Source organism: Curcuma longa, chromosome 1, assembly GCF_044706935.1.
Source record: "Curcuma longa cultivar G26 ecotype Majalengka, Jawa Barat chromosome 1, ITB_CL_G26_1.1, whole genome shotgun sequence".
NCBI lineage: Eukaryota > Viridiplantae > Streptophyta > Magnoliopsida > Zingiberales > Zingiberaceae > Curcuma > Curcuma longa.
In genome coordinates this window covers 480,110-499,502 of record NC_133861.1, presented here as the reverse complement: position 1 = coordinate 499,502, position 19,393 = coordinate 480,110, and the positions used below count along the sequence as shown (strand labels likewise).

The 19,393-nt window shown below is 38.3% G+C and overlaps 1 protein-coding gene across 1 annotated transcript; it reads left to right on the top strand.

Moving 5' to 3' along the window:
• The first annotated feature begins 226 nt into the window (after window positions 1-226).
• LOC141811434 (protein FREE1-like) lies at window positions 227-1,471 on the top strand. The gene has a single exon (XM_074699474.1). The coding sequence runs from the start codon at window positions 405-407 to the stop codon at window positions 1,383-1,385; it is 981 nt and encodes a 326-aa protein (XP_074555575.1). The 5' UTR covers window positions 227-404; the 3' UTR covers window positions 1,386-1,471.
• The last annotated feature ends 17,922 nt before the right edge of the window (window positions 1,472-19,393 follow it).

Below are 19,393 nucleotides of genomic sequence, written 5' to 3'. Positions count from 1 at the left end.
ACTCGGATTGAGTCTTGGTCGGTGCGGACGTTGAGGCGAGTTATCGACGGTCATATAATCCGCGGGCATTTCTAATGATCTCTCCACTGCTCCACCTCACCACAAACTTTTTGTTTCTCTATGCCACACATCGACGGTTCAGAATACCGTATTCTGTTCCTGCGGAAAGCTACTTCCTCCTGAAGCAATCGACCTCTTCTCTTCTCCTCTTCTCTTTCCCGAATCCCCCAACCATCGCCGTTGCCCGACGGAAGCTTGAAGACTCCGCCGAATCCCCTTACCCACGTCGCTAGGTTTTCCACCTTCTCCGTTCGATCGTCCTGCGCCGTTCAATCGCCTCTTCCTTCTGCAGCACGCCTTCGATCATCTGCGATCCTCGAACCGAAGAGCACCGGCAGGGCACGATGCAGCACGGAGGCGATTACGGCTCGTACTATGCTCCCCAGTACGCCGCGGAGGCGCCGGCGCCCACATACGACTTGAATCCTGTGTCTGACCCCAATCCGATGCAACAGTCTTACGCCTCGGCGCCACCGTTCTCTAACGATTTCCCGGCTTATTCCGCCGCCCTTGCTCCCTCTTGGAAGAATCAGGAGCCCGATCCTGGTCTGCGCCCTTCAGATTCTTCCTACGGCCAAGCTCAAGCCCAATATTCTCCCCAATTTCCTCCCCTTCCTTCGTATAATCCCTCGCCTCGCCCGGCGGAGGTGACTCCGTCGCCGTATCCTCACCAGCATCCCTCTTCTGGATCATTTTATAGCTACGATCCTAATCAGCAGGCCTCCGGGGGTTATGGTCCATCTATGAATCCTAGCTCCGTAGCCAACGCTGCCCCCAATCCAAGTTCCTCCTTTTCCGAGCCGTATCCTTCTTATAGTGCTTCTTATCAGAGCTCTGCTGCCGGACCTGAACAGGAAGCACAGAACTTTCATGATAACTTTGGGAGATACGCAGGAATCATGGATGATGGGTATGGCATAGGCTCATCAGGTTTTGGCCAGGATTTCAATGAGAAGAATGTATATGGTGGTATGCAGTACAAAGAATTCGGTGCGCATGACAATGGTCTTGGTGAGGGCGTGTATCAGTACGATGGAGCGAGGTCAGAGCCATATGGCGCCCGTGGGACAATCATGACTAAGTCCTCTACCCTCTTTGATGATTATGGAAGATCGATAAGCTTTCCTTCTGGTGGAAAGGACCAAGGGGGAAGCCTTGGAAAAATAGCAAGGGCAGTTCCTAAGGCGGACACAAATCAGGATGTAAAGAATGGGGTACAGAAGTTCCGGGTGAAGCTGTTGCCTGAGGGTGGTGGTCAGAGCACCATGGACGTACTTTGCCAGGTTTGGCCCCAATCCCAAATTTTAGCCTTTTTTTTTTACTAAAACACCAATGGATTATTATTTCACTGTCAAACAGGCAGCCTGAAGCTTCACGGTGGCACTTAGCTATATGATAATTTTATATTGGTTAATTTTCTGCATCAAATGTGCGAGTTATTCTCTATAACTTAGTCACAATTTTTATTGCTATAATTTATTTAAATGAGCATTCATGAATTTGTTGGATATATTTTATATGGACTAGCATAATTAACATATTGTTATTGGGCTTAGCTATAATGGATAGGCTTGGCCCATTAAATCATAACAGAGGCCTCTTCTCCTAACCTTAAAATGTGGTTGTCGCCTCATTGAGACACACACGAACATTTTGGAATTGGGCGATAGGAGAAGTTTCTCTGCGGTTTTCTCTATTGCTTTTGGGTTTTTCTTACAGGAAAACAAGATGAACTCCTCGACATCTTCCGCTCTAGGTATTTTAACATCTAATTCTCTTTATAGTAATTTTGATCATTGATCATATCTTGAATTAGATGTATGATTTTTCTTTCAAATGGTATCAGAGCGAGGTTTAATAACTCTACCCTGATTTTGATTCTTGGCCGAATACTCTTGTTTTGCATTTTTTTTTTCTTGCAAATTATGTTTGAAGAACGTAGGTTCTGTTAACGCTGTTGAAACCCCAAAATCCCTTAAATCCCGATCAAGTTCTTGATTAAGGACATTTGGAGATTTTATTTTGTAATCCTAAAATCTGTTGAAGCGAAGCCGCGCCACTGAACGTCGTTTCCGATCTAGATGATGTTAATGTCTGTTGCCGCCGATGGCGGATCCGACGTCGCCCGGAGAAGCCGTGGCCGGTATTTGCAGCCGCGACGCAGCGGCGTTCAGAGGCAGTGGCAGGCGTCGACGTCGGCGTGACTAGCGCAGGACTGCTGGTGAGCGGCTGGCGTCGGTAATGGCGCTGGGCGGGTTGGGCGAGAGGCGTTGGTGTCGTGGGCCTCGTCGTGGGCGTCGTGGTCGGCGTCGTGGGCGGATGGAGGAAGAGTCGGCGTCGTGGGTTTTGAAGAGTTAAGGAAAACGTCCACATGGCGTTTTTAATAATTTATTAATAATAATTTCAATTTATTTATTAAATGAATAGTCACAGTACGTGGGTGACGACGGCGTCGTCCGATGTTTTTTAATAAACGTGCACAGTGAGTGGGTTCAACAATTTATATATTGTGATAACGTGTACAGTATAATTTTTTTTATAATTTCAATTTATTAATTTATAAGAAAACGGTCACAGTGCATTTTAATAATTTATTATTAATAATAAATAAACCTAATGGAGTTCTACAGTATCATCAATTTTGGGCCTTTACTTATTTTGAGCCTTCAATTATTTTAATATTTGGATTTTAGTGATGAAAATAGGACTTCATATTTTGTATTGAATAGAACTATTGAATATAGATCATTTCGTATTGTGGTTGATATTTTTTTATAATTGTGAGCTCGCCTTCGCGAGACGGATTATGATAAAATATTATTGTTGGAAAATTATTATTAATGTGGCATTAGGAATTATTTTAATAATGCACTTACCCTATCGGTTTGTCTTTATTGATATAGTTCCTAATGATTGGTAATTATATTTTAAAGTTTTCAGTATCCTTTCGATATTAGCTTTAAGAATATAATTATTTTATGTGTTGTGGGAGTTACTTTATGCATTGTAATTCGGGACCCTTAGGCGGGATTGCATTTGCATGAGATAACTTATTGTGTTTATAAGCTCTATTACTTTTGTTGGATATGCTCGACAATAATCTCCCATTAATGTATATATTCCAGCTTTGTCTATGAGTATGAACTCTTTACCAAAGCTGAATGAAACCAATTATAAGGACTGGGTTGACTCTGTTAAGTTATTCCTTGCCATTTCTAATGTTAATGCTGCCCTTACTGAGAATGAGTCTGATGTTCCCACAACTGAATGTTCCGCTGCTGTTATAACAAAACATGAAAAATGGACTCATTCTAATAAAGTTTGTTGACAGTCTTATGTATGCTCAAGTTTGTACACGTCCTGATATTGCTTTTGTTGTGGGTGTACTTGGGAGATACTTGAGTAAACCTGGTGTGACACATTGGCAGACTGTAAAACGTGTTTTGAGGTATCTGAAAAGTACCAAAATTATATGATCACATATAAGAGATCAAATCATCTTGAGGTAATAGGCTATTCTGATTCTGATTATGGAGGTTGCTCAGATGATCATAAGTCCACATCAGGATATATATTCACGTTAGCTGAAGGAGCTATCTTTTGGAAAAGTGTCAAACAAACTCTTACAGCTACATCAACCATGGAAGCAGAGTACATAGCTTGTTATGAGGCCACATGTCAAGCAATATGGTTGAAAAACTTTATTGCTGAACTTGATTTTATGAAGAGTATCTCTAGGCCTCTCACTATATATATTGTGATAACTCTGTTGTGGTGAGTTTTTCTCTCAAAATTAAAAGTTCAAAGTGGACCAAACACTTTGACACAAAATTCATGTTTGTGAGAGAGAAGTTTCAAGAGTTTAAAATTCGTGTCGAGCATATCCCTATAGAGTTAATATTGCTGATCCCCTAACCAAAGGCATAACTGTTAAAGCTTTTGTTGATCATGTAACCCGTATGGGTGTAATAAGGCCTTTTGATATTTTGGATTAGTGGGAGTTTATGCTTATGTTTTGTTATGACCTCATATTTATAATATTTGAGATATTGAACAATATTGAGATATTGCTCAAATAATAACTACTGTTGATATTGCTCAAATAATAACTATTGTTGTATATATATTGTGATGATATATTGTATATTGTGGAGACATTTCGGACCCAGTCTCAATTTTGTTGTTATTATATGATATCTTGGGCAATATTGTATATTGTGGAGACATTTCGGACCCAGTCTCAATTTTGTTGTTATTATATGACATCTTGAGCAATATTGTATATTGTGGAGACATTTCGGACCCAGTCTCAATTTTGTTGTTATTATATGACATCTTGGGCAATATTGTATATTGTGAAGACATTTCGGACTCAGTCTCAATTTTGTTGTTATTACATGACATCTTGGGCAGATGTTTGAGTCATTTTACTGAGAAATAACACTTTATTCAAATTTTGGCATGTCATTTTGTTGGGCTTTCCCATTTATCCATATTCCATTTTGTTGTTGGGTCACAGGATATAAGTATCTTACAATGCATGATATCATTATTCCTTCGAATGTGATTTTCTGTATTATTAAGATGCTTATAATTCCATTTTGGACCTTTTCGTGTTATGTGTTAACTTATTTTGACATCTTATCATGGTCACATATTGTTGATTAATCTGATGTATTATGCTGTCCAAGTGGGAGAATGTTGGATATATTTTATATGGACTAGCATAATTAACATATTGTTATTGGGCTTAGCTATAATGGGTAGGCTTGGCCCATTAAATCATAACAGAGGCCCCTTCTCCTAACCTTAAAATGTGGTTGTCGCCCCATTGAGACACACACGAACATTTTGGAATTGGGCGATAGGAGAAGTTTCTCTGCGGTTTTCTCTATTGCTTTTGGGTTTTTCTTACAGGAAAACAAGATGAACTCCTCGACATCTTCCGCTCTAGGTATTAAGGTTTGTTTTTAAGAGGTCTTTTTTAAAAAATATGATCTTTCAAGAATGACCTCCCCCTGAACTAGACACTCTCTTAGGACATCCTTGTTGACCACAAACAGGGGCGGAGCCAAGATTTTTGCCGATGGAGGGGCCATTTTTTAACATCGCATTGTCATACTAATAAAATAAATTTTAAATTAACTAAGAAATAAGTTACATTCAACGCAATTTAAGTTGCGCTTTTCGCTTTTTCATAGACTCAAATTCATCTATGACAGAATTGACATCAAAACTGCAAACAATATTTTTTCAATATACATTATCAAAGAACTTGATAAGAAATCATCTTCCATTTTGTTATGTAACTATTTTTCATAATTTTGATTGCAGAAAATGCACGCTCTGATGTTGCAGTAGAAACTGTATAGTTTAATAAGTTAATCAATTTGTCAAGAAGAGAATAACTTTTTAATTTTCCTATCTTCGATAAGACCTGATACAAAATTATGTACATATTAGTTAGCAATGCCTAACCTTCAATAAAAAAATATTATTTTTTATATAAAAAAACATACCTGGCATAATTCAGAAATAGTTGAGATATCCTTAAAGTTCACATTTTTCTGAATTTCTATTTCAAAAAGCTCCAATTGATATCTCAAACGCGTTTTTTCTTGATTTGTAAAATTTTCTGGATAGAACTTTTCAGTTAATCGGCAAATTTCATAAATATCGAATGATTCATAGCCATTTTTCGGATGAAGTGTTGAACTGAGCTTGAGTAATTCCATCATCTCTTCATTGAATCAGAACTTCATCTCTTGTAATATATTGTCTATTGTGCCAATAAAAATTTCAACCCGATAATAATGCTCTGATGTAACTGAATCAACCTTTCGTGGACGACCTTTACTCGACAATCGACCTTTACTCTATTGTGCCAATAGACCTTTACTGAATCAGCCTATACTGTCTTTGTGTCAATAGACCTTTACTCTATTGTGCCACTGCTACTTCAGGTGCATCATACATCCAGTTATATGAATTTTGCATCGAAATTAAAGAGATAATAGTTTACATGAATCCACGATCGTGGGGTACCTAACCAAGGTACGCCGCAGTCCTACATCCATTCCAAAGGAATGCCAAACCGCTTGTATCTCTTTCGTCGTATCTCGAACACGTGATAGGTGGTAGACGGCTTGCTCCAACCTGTTGAAGAGTCAGGGGGCAGTTTCTAACAAAATAAAAATTAATTTTTATATATTTTATATAAATTGAATTTACAAGAAGATATGGACTGTTATTTTTTCGTCATTATCTATCTAGATCTTCTTCCTCTGCTTGACATCGATCTATATCTTCCTTTTGCAGGACATGGTTGTTGCAGGAACTGACACGACGAGAGCAACGCTGGAATGGGCAATGGCGGAGCTAATCCGGCACCCCGAAGAAATGGCAAAAGTGCAAGAGGAGATCCGGCGAGTCGTCGGACCCAGAGGAGAAGAGATAAGAGAAGAGGCCTTAGAAGTAGTTAGAAGGGATCGAGCGATTGAAGGCGGTGCTCAAGGAGACGCTCCGTTTGCACCCACCAGGTCCTCTGTAGCTCCCTCGAGATTGGGCAGGGGGGCGACCGCCCCCAGGCGCCCCCCTGTAGCTCCGCCACTGACCACAAGGATTTTCTGCCTATGTGTCTTAGGGTTCTTAGACTTAGTGTTGACCTAAAGGCTTGTGTCTAATGTGTTGGTCAACCAAGTTTTCAAATATATAATGTTTTGAAAAGTTATAGCATAGATACACCCAGCAACCATGAAACTCAAGAAAATAACAAATTTTCAAAAATAATTTTTATAAAATATTTATAATAATTTTTGAAAACTTTTTCAAAATGTTGTACTTTAATTGTCCTTATCATCTCACCCGTACTAAGTGTTGCAATACATGGCATACACGGGTAACCTTATGGGTTATGTGAGATGAGTTGTTAATTTTATCTTTATTAAACCATTAAGAATAGACTTCCTTATGTATAATGTTAGACCTGTCTCATATGCCGGGGAGGATGAGACTCATGAACATCTCTTCTTCAAAACCCAATTAACAGAATCTTGCGGACCAAAGTACACACTTGGCTAGGCATTCGGCTAGAGATGAGCATTGCGAGATGAACGGTACAAGTCTCCAAAAGATAGATGAAGACTTTGGGTATGTTTTATACGAAATATCTTATTTGTCAATCTAGAAATCAATATAATTGTGAAAAGAGATATTAATTTTGATAGGATGTTTATTAAGATTAAATTCATGTGTTTCTATCTCTGAACACCTACATTCTACATTCTTATTTGATTCTTAATATACTTATCTTATTTATTATAAATAAATCAATTTGAAGTCTTCGGTGTTTTACTATTTAAATCTCTAATTGCTTCCTCAAGAAATGCAATCCCAAATTAAATGAAAGGGCAGAAATAAGTGTATGTTATCGCTGGTTTGTTCATGATATATATTGCTTTTTTTTTTACTACGGGACTTGATGTGGTGGTAAGAGGTAAGACTAAATCCCAAATCTCACGTTGAGTATGTCTATACGTGCGTTTATGAAGTTTGAACCACTATAGTGACATTGGAGTACCTTGTTATGATCTATCTGTGATTTTTGTATTTGTTTGATGGCCAATTTATGAAATTGGGTCGTACACTTTCAAAATTAATTGGATTGAAGATCCGGATATATACGTAAATATCAAAATGATATATATTAATTCCTTTTGAATGGATGCATCCCTGGCCTGGTACATATTGAAGCTTAGCTTAATTGGTCATGGAAAAGGACAAGCCAAGTGCATGGTCAGCTTTCTATCCTTCCTAGGGTTGAAAACTTTGGGTCTTCCGCTCTCCAAAGATAAGGATGAGCAGAAGCGAAATAAGACAAGCTTTAGAACCATAGAGCACAGGTATAGCTAGCTGGTAAACCAAGCTAGCTATTTACTGCCTCCCTCCCTGGTCCTATCACTGTCATCTATGCCATCGATCATAAACACCAGAGTCTATGAGAAAATGTTAAAGAAAAAAAAAGTAAAATAATTCTCAGACAACAACAGAAGAACAGTTTAGTTACTAGATATTTTGTACCTGTTATGTCAATCATATCATTTTGTTTGTCATATAAAAGGGTAGTGCACTAGTAGTGCACGAAGCTCTGCTAAAAAAATATTAATTAACGATCGACTTTAAATAAATAAATAACTTGATTATTAATTAATGATCGAATTAAAATTTTATCGTTAATAAATTTTGGCCATAAATTTAGTGATTGAATTAATTTTTAATTACTAAATTAACAATCAAATTTTAATTTTCTATTATTAATTAACAACCAAAATAAATTTCATTATTAATTAGGATTTTAAGAAAATTAAATAATAAAAAATATAGTGATTTTGCGATCAAATTACTTTTTGATTCTTAAATTAGCGACGAAATTAATTTTCTATTGCTACTTAACGATCAAATTAATGTTCGATTAATAAATTAGTGATGAAATTAATTTTTTATCCCTAATTAATGATCAAATTAAAATTCAATCATTAATTTAGCGATAAAATATCAATTGAGTCACTAAATCACTTTACATTTCTAGTTATTTAATTTTTTAAAAATCTAATTAACGATGAAATTAATTTTTCATCGCTAACTAGCAATCAAATTAATTTTCGATTGCTAAATTAGCAACGAAGTTAATTTTTTTATCTCTAATTAACGATGAAATTAAAATTCGATCGCTAAATTAATAATAGAATAAAATTCAATCACTGATTAGCTATGAAATTTTGGATGAACTTATTAAATACAAAATGTGTAATCACCCTCGTTATTGACAGTGCAGTCACATATTACAGGGGCGGATCCAGGATTTCATATTTGGGGGGTCATATAATGAAAACGATATACTCATTTGAATCCAAAAATTGTCCAAAGATACATATCAAGGACCTAAGTACAACCTTAATCAATTAAATAATTATAAAAAAAAATAACTAAATTAACATTTATAATCCTTAGCACAAAAACCTAGCATAGCATAATACTGAAAAGCTGGTTCATTTGCTCTCTTCCTTTGAAAAAATTTATCAATCGTTTTGATTTTCCCCATTTGAAACATTTAATACTGAAAAGCTGGAATTATTTCAAATAGGTGAATAATAATTAATAACAATAATATTAAATCAAATATTAAGTTAGTGAATAATAACAACATAAAAAATATCAAACTTTTTATCATTTCATCAAAAATTAAAATAGCAATTCCAACTTTAACTAATAAACCATTTAGACACTTTAATTTCTAAACTCATAAGATTTGATTAAAATGCCTAAGACTAAAATTAATCATTTTATAAAAGAAAAATACAAAATTAAGGAATCTAAAAAAGGAAAACAAATAAAATCAAGCAATATAAATCATAATAGTGTATAAATCTATGATTTGTACAATAGGAGGACAAATTAACATGTATCATCAAAACCCCAAGGACTAAAATCAATTCCAGCTTTCTAATGTCAATAGTTAATACATACGATAAATTATAAATGTCAAATTGTCGGATGTTACGATCCTACATTCAGGACCTAAATTTAGCTTTCTTTCTATGCTGTAGGAGTTCTCAAAGGCCTCTCGTGGCAATGAGAGTCATGATAGACTTTCAATTAACAGCATGATTGGTTAATTAATAATTCACAAGAAAAGATTTCTGTTAAGTTGAAAAGCTTTGGGATTGTTAATTCCCAGTGGTTAATGAATGGATGCATTGTAATGTAGCACAAAGAAATTCGAATTCATTCACGATCTACATTATATTGTTTCACTAGCCATTTAATTTCGATGGATGAAGGAAATTACGGACCTTACATAGAGAGCAGAGTTCTTCTGCATAACCACCAAATGTGGATACTGGTAGTGTGGCATTTATACAAGCAACTGCATTGTATCTGGAGTTCTTCCAGCAATGCGATTTCGCAAACCATCCAACTCCCTTTTCGTAACATACGTCTTGTAATCCTAACAGAACTTGAAAATTAACAACAACCATCAATATGATACCGAATGTCATAAGAGCATGAGAGCAAATCGATCAAAAAGCATATTTTACAGCAGTTCATATATGAATAGCCAACAAATTGAGCTGCTCGTTTCCGATTCTCACCTCGATACCAAAGGACTCATTGAACTTGTAGAAGGTGCGAACCCGGAGGCGGAGGCAGCCCACAGCTCATCGTCCGAGACAGCTTCCCTCACGAAGAGAGAACCCCACCAGTAAAATTTCAACCTTTCTTGCTCGCATAGGTGGGAGGATGCGGATCGGGCGTCCACGCGACGACCAGGGGGCGTCCGGTGAGTTCCCGTCTCCTCCGAGGACAAGAAGAGGGTTTGGGGGCGAATCATCTCCTGTATTCTAAGAGAAGATGAATCGGGAATATGGCATCCATCCGTGCACCTCTGCTTCCTCGAGAAGATTGAGCTTGTCCCTGCGGGCGTCGAGCAGGCGCTGCATGGCCTGGCCTTGGGAAGACATGCGCACGCGGCGCGCCCGGACGCGCGCCTGCACTCGGACCAGCGCCTGCGTGGTCGTATCGTACGTGGGCTGGGGGGGCCATGGCCCCCCCGGGTCCCTTACTACATCCGCCACTGCATATTAGGGAAGAAGAAGAAAAATTCAGCATGGAAAGTTATATACTACTTCCTGTTAACCCATAGACTTTAACGTTTATATGCATCTACAGGTGACATCATGAGCATGTACACGAAGGAGATATAACATGAGCATCTACAGGTGACATCATGAGCATACTACTTCCTTCTAACTTCCCTATATGGAAATATCTTGATATAAAATTTTCTTTTTTTGTAATGGAACCACAGAATATAAGATTAGGACTTTTAACAGATGCATTTCATCCACTTGGTTAATCTGGACAATAATTTTTATTTTGGCTAGTTATATTAACACCATATAACATACCTTATTGAATGTGCATGAAAGATGAATACATGTTTCTTACCGTGCTTATTTTGGATTCAAAGAATCTGAAAGAGAATATAGATTTTTTTTACAAGCTCTAATTGTCGAGTTAAAAGACTTATAGATTATAGATTAGAGATTAATGATATTATAAGTCAAACTAATTTTACCTTGCATGCTACTTTATTATGGACGATTAAAAATTTTCTAACATACTCAATGTTGTCAGGATAAAGAACAAATGGTAAGTTAGCATGTCCACATTGCATGATCGAGTCTAATGAATTGACATTACCTTATAGTGGAAAGATATCTTGGTTTGATAATCATAGTAAATTTTTACCTTTTGAATACCCTTTCAAGTGAAATAAGGAAAATTTCATAAAGAACGAAGTGGTTAGAAAACTCCCACCAATAATCAAATCAGGAGAATTGAAGAAATAAACATCTATGAATTTGTACTAATAATCGAGGTTGGTTATGATGATTTAAATAAATATATTATTAGGGTGTGTAAATTATTGGTGCAGGGAGCACCAATCTACCTCCAGGGTTTCAATATTTGATAATATATCTAGGTCTAGTCAGTTTTACCAAGGGTTGATCTAAACAAGACTTAATGTTTGGATGTGAGTGAAGTCTAGTTAGGCCAAAGTTGACCAGAAGACTAGCAAAAAGTCCTAGTTAATTAGACCACGCAAGAAGTCCTAGTTAGTTGGACTGGACAAGAAGTATTATGTTTAAGAGATGTCCTAAGACAATTGCCTTATGGTTGTATTGTTAAATTATTTAATAATAATAAAGTTCACTTTTTAAGTGTATAATTTCTTACATTTGATTGGATCTTAAACTTAATTACTGAACGTCCGCAATACGATTCATAACATGAGAGAATTTGTGATTAGATCACAACTTGTGAAGATCTCTACATGTGTAATTATGAATGTATTAAAATTATCCCTAGTCGATGAATTGATGATTATGGACGTCATCGATTCTGCCAAGACTAGCACGTTTAAACTCCTTGGTTCGACAAGCAGCCGATCTCACTAGCTAGAGATATTGGATGTTAAGAGATAAACATGGATGTTGATTAAATGTAATTAGTTCATTGGAGTAACCTACTTTGAGACTTCGTATGGTTCCTTTTAAGCACATGTCAATGAAGATCTCGATGCGGCTAAGTGCGAGCTTCCTTAGACTTGCAGTATTCAAGTCACCTTAGTTATGTAGGCTTATACTTTGACATCTTAAACAAACATCTTTAATAAGGTGTGGACCCGGGATGATTGGGTATAAATTGAAGTGCCCGAAAGTGTTTGAATAGCCCACAGAAGATTCACTACTCTCTACTAAGAGAGAAGTATATTCTACAGCCGCTTGTTGAGATTGTTACTAAAAGTCTTTGGCCAAAGCAACACATGTCAAGAACATGATACTATTGGACACATGTGCAAGTATCTTGAATCCATAGGACAAGAGATTAATGAGGCACGATTGTTGAAGCAATTGAAAGGTTTAGAAATTATTTTGAAATCAATTGTTGATTTTTCAGTTAATTAGGGATTATGATGTACTACTAGGTGTCACTCATAATCATTCCGAGAATTAATGGTTAATTACGGACGGCCAACATAACTGAGAACCTATTGGGTCACACGAATAAGAAGTTTTTGAAAGGACTTAAAACAAGTTTGAGAATTAAATTCTCACATTGAGAGAATGTTAATTTAGTTGAATCAAACAACAAGAAAAATTAGTTTGGTTTAAACCAGAAGGAATTTGGTTGTCGAACCAAATGACTTAATATTGAACCAAAATTAAACTAACTTGGTTTGTTTAATAATGGAAACTATTTTGGAAAAATAAAGGGGATGACCAGATTCATCTCGAGAAGATGAATCAAATAAAACTTATTTGGGTCAAATTGGAGGTCGTTTGGTTACCGAACTAAGCGAACCAAAAGCAAAGATGGTTTGCTACAGTAATAAACCCGAACCTGGTTCAACTGAACCGAGCCCTTTTCCTCTTTTCTTTCTGGCCCGGGCCACACGAGCTGAACGAACCTATCGCACAATCGCTTCTTCCTCGCGTGCGACGACTACGTCCAAACGCCACCTGGTCATCGCCAATAGCCGGGTTTTTTGCCACCTTTTTCACGTCGACGAAGGGTATTAGAGAGGGCTGAGGCTGAGGTCATGAGTACAAGCTCAATCGCATTTTGTGAAAAACCCTAGAGCCCCTCTTCTTCTTCTACCCTAATTCTCATCGTCACCGCTATGACCGCCACTCGCGCATGCTCCACCGCTCGCCGGAGGAACCGCCCGTTGGAGGAGAAGCCATGAACAGGTATTGACCTCTTCCTTTTGCTCTCGCATGCTCTTGAGCCTGAACACCTATGTTTTGTAGGTTTCTGCTCATCGCCGCCGCCACCTTGGTCCCGTCGGCCAACCGTCGGCCAACTGGAATTCTGGTGAGGTTGAACTTGCTACCACCTAGGGTTCTGAAAACCCTAATTGCTGCCGTCGAACTGTTCTTCGGAGAAGCTTTCATAGGATTCTTTGTTGGACGAAGAAATCATGGGCTTTTTGAGATTTTTGGTAGATTATAGAGTTGTTGTCATGTGCCTACGATTTTTCATTTCCCAAAAATTATTCTGATAATTTTTCTTGTATTCTGTGTTGTCCGAATTATATATTCCCGGCGATATAAAGAAAGCCCCGAAAATGATCGCAACGTGTGTTGTTGAGTGTTTTCGATATTAGGGTTTTCTCTCGTATCGGTTGTTATTGCTCGTCGGCTAGTACCGAAAATTGTGACGTTACTTAAGGCTTTGGAAGTCGTTCTGAAGATCACTTCATGTGGATCACCAGTAGAGGCAAGACTTGGAGGAGGATCGTGTGATTGATGCCCTTCCTGCTAAGCGTCATACACCAAGTACGTGTAGAATGTTAATTCTGTAAAATTATAAATTTCCTGTTATGTCTTGTACTTACTATTTCCCTACCATGCATGCATGTGTTGTGATAATTTTATAATTATTGTCGCTTTTATTTCGGCTGTGCATGTTTCTGAAACATGAAATATGCGCATTGCACCAGGATAATCCCAACAAGAAGTCATAGTCAGAGGCTAGACAGGAGAAGTCTGTTGGTGCAAGAAGCACTAGATTTTGTCTAAAGTTTTGATGTTTGACAATACACCTAGGTTTGGTTAGTTTGACCAAGGATTGATCCAAACAGGACCTGATGTTTGGATGTGAGTGAGAAGTCTAGATGACTAGCGAGAAGTTCTAGTCGGTTAGACTAGGCAGTGGAAGTCCTGATTTGGAAGATTGGGTAAGAGAAAGTCCTAGTTGTAGGCTAAGTAAGGGAAAGTCCTAGTTGTAGGCTAGGCAAAGGCAAGTCCTGGTTTGGAAGATCAAGTAGAAGCCTTAGCAAGGTTAAGTGCACCAGGTGCAAGTCCACGCAGTGTCGGAGGACTGGGAAGCATGGCCAATGTCCAAGCGGGTACGGTCAGGAGGACCAGAGGTTTGGTGAAGTTTAGGTGGTTTAGAGGACCGAGATCCAGTAGCAAATTCCTGGAGGCCGAGGACCATGGCTAAGCGGGAAGTCCAACAAGTCTGGATGACAAAACTTCTCCTGAGTGGAGTGGATAAGGGCGCATTTTTGAAATGAAACAGTAGGCGTTAGACTAACCCAGGATTTCAGTAGAACTCTGAAGTTAGATCCACAGGATAAGGTTTAGGTTGTTTTGTTTGTTTGTATGCTTATCTTGCAGGAACCAGGAGCTGTAAGCAAGATAGAAAAAGCAGAGGTGAAGCAAACAAAGGTAGCTGAACCAAGCGCAGGGTCAACTCAGATCAAACTTGAGTCAATTGGTTCCAGTCGATCCGAATGTGGATTCCAAGCGATCGGATGGTCCTGTCGACCCGAATGAGGATTCCAGTCGACCCAAACGGAAAGACCCAGCCCGGATAGGATCAAGAAGATCGGATCATATCAGATCGTATCCAGTCGATCGGATAGGATTTCCAGTCAACCAGAAGGGGCTATAAAAGAAGAATGAACATGCACAGCCAAAGATATCAATTACAAGCTCTCCTCTCCAACTAGTGTTGATTCTGAACGCGAACGAGGCCAAATTCTTATAACCGGAGAAGATCCAGGAGGAGTGTGCGACGCTCATGACTTTCAAATCAGCGAACAAGTGTTTGGTTTATTCTTTTTTTTACTTGTCTTATTTTGTATTTATTATTATTGTTTATTGGACTGTAAGACGGGTTTCTCCGCCTCCAAATGAACATTTAGAATGGAGACCACTAGTGGACGAGTGCCTCTCGTACATAGGCCTTGGATGTACTAATCCTGAGGGGTTAGGAACCAAATAAAAATTTGTGTGTCCCTGTGTTGTTTTACTAATTCCGGTGCTAAGTAATTCTGATAGAACGAACGAACGAGAAACAAAGACCGCTCTATTCACCCCCCTCTAGTGCGTTACAAGATCCTACAAAGTCCTAGTTGGAGGCTAGGCAAGAGAAGTCCTAGTTAGAGGTTAGGCAAAAGAAGTCCTAGTTGGAGACTAGGCAGAAGTCCTAGTTAGAGGCTAGGCAGAAAATCCTGGTGAGTGAAGCTAAGCAGGAAGTCCTGGTGAGTGAGCTGGACAGGAAGTCCTGGTGAGTGAAGCTGGGCAAGAAGTCCTGATCTATGAGATTGGGCAGGTGGAAAGTCCGCCGAGCGACTAATCCTAACTAGAGGTTAGGCAAAGAAAAAGTCCAAGTAGGTCAAGGATGACCGGATGTTTGATAAGTGGGAAGTCTACCGAGTGACTAGTGCTAATTGGAAGTTAGGCAAAGGTAAGCCTAGTAGGTTCTATAGGGTAAGGCTTAGGTAAGCCTAGTAAGTCAGACAGACTACAATTAGATTTAAGTTATTTGTTTGTCTGTATGCTAATCTTGCAGGAACCAAAAGCTGGAAGCAAAACTGAGAAAGCATAAAAGAAGCAAACAAAAGCAACCAAATTGAGTCCGGAGTCAACTCAAGTCAAACCTAGTTGAACTCGTTCTGGGTGACCGGATCATTCTCCAGGCGCTAGACAGTCCAGGCGCCCCTGGATGGTCCAAGCAATCATATTAGGAAGATTCAGCCTAGATAAAAATTGACGAAACTGAATTGAATCGAATGGGTTAGGGATGCCCTACCAATCTCTCATCCTGCAGTGTTGTTGAACATGAACGAAGCCTTGCTCGTACGACTGAAGAAGCTCCAGGAAGGGTGCACAATGCTTAGGACTTCCAGATCGATCAACACGAGTGTTTCCTAGTCTTTGTCTTACACTTTTGTCCTTTACTTTCTATTATTACTTTGACAATAAGACTGGTTTCTCCGCCTCCGGAAAGAAGACCGCTAGTGGATGAGCACCTCCTTTGTAAAAGATGAAACCTCATTCTTTTAAGAAAAAGGATACTAGTAAATTGCCCATCGAAAGCGGTCAACGATCGTGGGCCTTAGAGTAGCAACCGCAGGCTGTGAACCAAGTAAAAGGAAAATGACTGTCTTTCTTTTGTATTTCTATTTTTTGCTGCATCTCTAAAATATGAAAAAATGACAAGTACTATTCACCCTCTTTAGCGCGCTTTCAATCCTACAAGAACAAGCTCAGGCAAGCTTCCCAGCACTACCAGCATGAGAGCAAGTGACCGAGATAGAGTCCGAGCCCGATTTTAAAATCGAGTCCGAAGCTGAGTCTGAGTCGAGCTACGGATCCATATCTAATTTAGAAGGTCCAAATCCCACTTTAAGTTCTCAATTAGTAGAAAAGTTATACTTAATAATTGATTGCTTAACTCGTAAGTTAGTCAAGTCTATAGTCCAGGTCAAGTCACTCCAAAAAGAAGTAACAACCCTTAAGGAGAAGACTAGCCCAAGCTCCTCAACTACAAATGTTCAAAATGGAACTTCAACTCAAGTCCAACAACTTGAGGAAGAAAATTCTACTTTGAAAGCTCAAGTTAAGGACCTTAAAGGTTCATTGGAACAATTTACTTTGGATATGATACTTGGAACTCAAATATACAATCGATCTGAACTCGAATGCAAGGCTGAAAAATTATTCAAATCTTACTTATCATTAATTGATTGAACAATAGACAATGAGTCCAAGCATGAATTCCTAAGTCAAGATTGAGCATATAAGTTGGACTGAACCAATATTGGGTCCCCAATGATCAAATCCACTATTTAACAAGACCTTATTAGGGTCATGATCCAGGTGGAGCTAATAGAAAAATCATCTTAATTAGATAAATTGCATGATTGCCTAATTTACTATTTTTGATTCATGCTTAGTTTATTTGTATGCTTAAATTAGAATGGTTAGTTAGAAAAGGTTTAACCTAACCTTAAAAACATAGCATCGGAAGGAAGTGGGATGATAGTAGGTTAGGGAAGCTTGGTCGAAGCATGTCTAGGTTGAATCATATGTATTCTACCTGTAGGATCGAGTTTGAGCGCTAGAGGGGGGTGAATAGCGCATTCGTCGTGTTTTCACTTGTTCAAAAATCTTTACGATAAATCAGGGTAAGAAGTAAGAAGTAAGAAGTAAGAAGTGCAGCGGAAATAAAAGAATATAACACTTTTATTTACTTGGTTCACAGCCACAGGCTAAGACCCACGATCCTTGATCATTTCCGATGGGCAATCCACTATTACACTCCTCTTACGAGACTTTTACAAAATAAGTTAGGAATGGTAAAACCTTTATTGTCCTAAGAGTTTAAGTACAAAATCAAAATAAAAAGATTACCGACTAGTAAATTAGAAGTGTAGCGTAGAAGTCAGTGCAACTCCTTGGCGTTACGACAACGTACTGGATGTGTTGTTCGCATGCAGAAAGTTATCGTATTAGTGTATGAATTGTCTGTTAGGATTTTCCCTCACAACTACATATAAAGGCTGATTCAGACACCTTGAAGTCTTCCGGGCGCCTTCACGTCATCTCGTCGATCCACTTTTGACACTGACTCGGTATCTTCCGAGCGTTTGGATGCTGATGTGGAGGTTGTTGGATCAACTTTGACTCCCCGGTGCCTTATCCATATCTAGGCACCTAAAGCCTTTTCGGGTGCTTGGAGGCGGAGGTGTCCCGACCATTGAGAACTCACCACCTCATCTACCTCGTTGGCCCGCTGACTGACGTCTGAGCGCCTGGATCCCTTCCGGGAGCTTGGACTATCTAGTCACCTAGATCAAGATACAGATGCTCGAAATCCAAAGTTTTGGTCCTTCTTTTCCTGCATCACAGAGTTTGTCTAGAATAAAATATAAGCAGGAATTTGACAGTTTTTGCAAACTATCTGGTTTTAATTTTTAAGTTTCTAATCAAACCCTGAGTCAGATCGACGCCTACTATTTCTCTTCCCGAGAATGCGTCCTCACCTACTCTACTCGGGAGAATTTATCTTTTGCTAACCCGATCCTCGAGACTTGTTGAACTTTTGCTCAGCCTCTGATTCTCGGCTCCCAGCACTTCCACCGCTAGTTGTTCGATCCTCCAGACCTACCTAGACTTTCTCATTTGGTACTCTAATCTGCTAGGACTTCCTTGCTCAGTCCCCTTGACCAGGACTTCCTTTCCCAATCCTTCGGACCATGAATTCTTTTTCCAGTCCTTCTGACCAAAACTTCCTTGCCCAGTCTTCCTAACTAGGACATCCTTTGCCTAACCGCAACTAGAGCTTCCCTGTGCTACTTACACACTTAGTTTAACTCATTAGTCCACTTCACAAACTTAACTTGAACTCTTTTCATTATCAAAACTCTGGTTCGATCATCTTATACTCCCTACACCAATAATCTCCCTCTTTTTATTATGACAACCTAGATTTTAAGTTAACTATAAATTTCCTTTAACAAAAATAAATTCATAATAAAATTCCAAGTCAAACACACTAACTCCTTCTTAACTCAAGAGTCTCCCCTGAAGTTAAGTTATACCTTAAAAAAATTAAAAAAATATAATTTTCTCTCTCCCTCTGAACTAATTGACATGTTTCTTTTTTTCTTTATCAAGTGGTCTAAGAACCATCCAAGTCATACTTTTAATTTTTGAAAATATTTTTTAAAAATATTTTGTAAAAGTTTTGCTTCTCTTAGAAAAAGATTAAGTTTGTGAAGTTTTAAATATTTTTCAAGGGCATTTTGAAATAAGAAAAAGCCATTTTTCAAGACATTTTGAAAACTTTTTTACAATTCAAAAAAATTTTACTTTGAAATTTGAACTTCAACTTGTAAATTTTAACTTGAACTTTCTCTCTCCCCTTTGACATAATAAAAAATAAATCTCGAGCAATTTTTTTTTAAAAAAAA

Bases quoted from the DNA above. Each gene is read 5' to 3' on its own strand.
- LOC141811434 (XM_074699474.1), top strand. From the start codon at position 405: ATGCAGCACGGAGGCGATTACGGCTCGTACTATGCTCCCCAGTACGCC.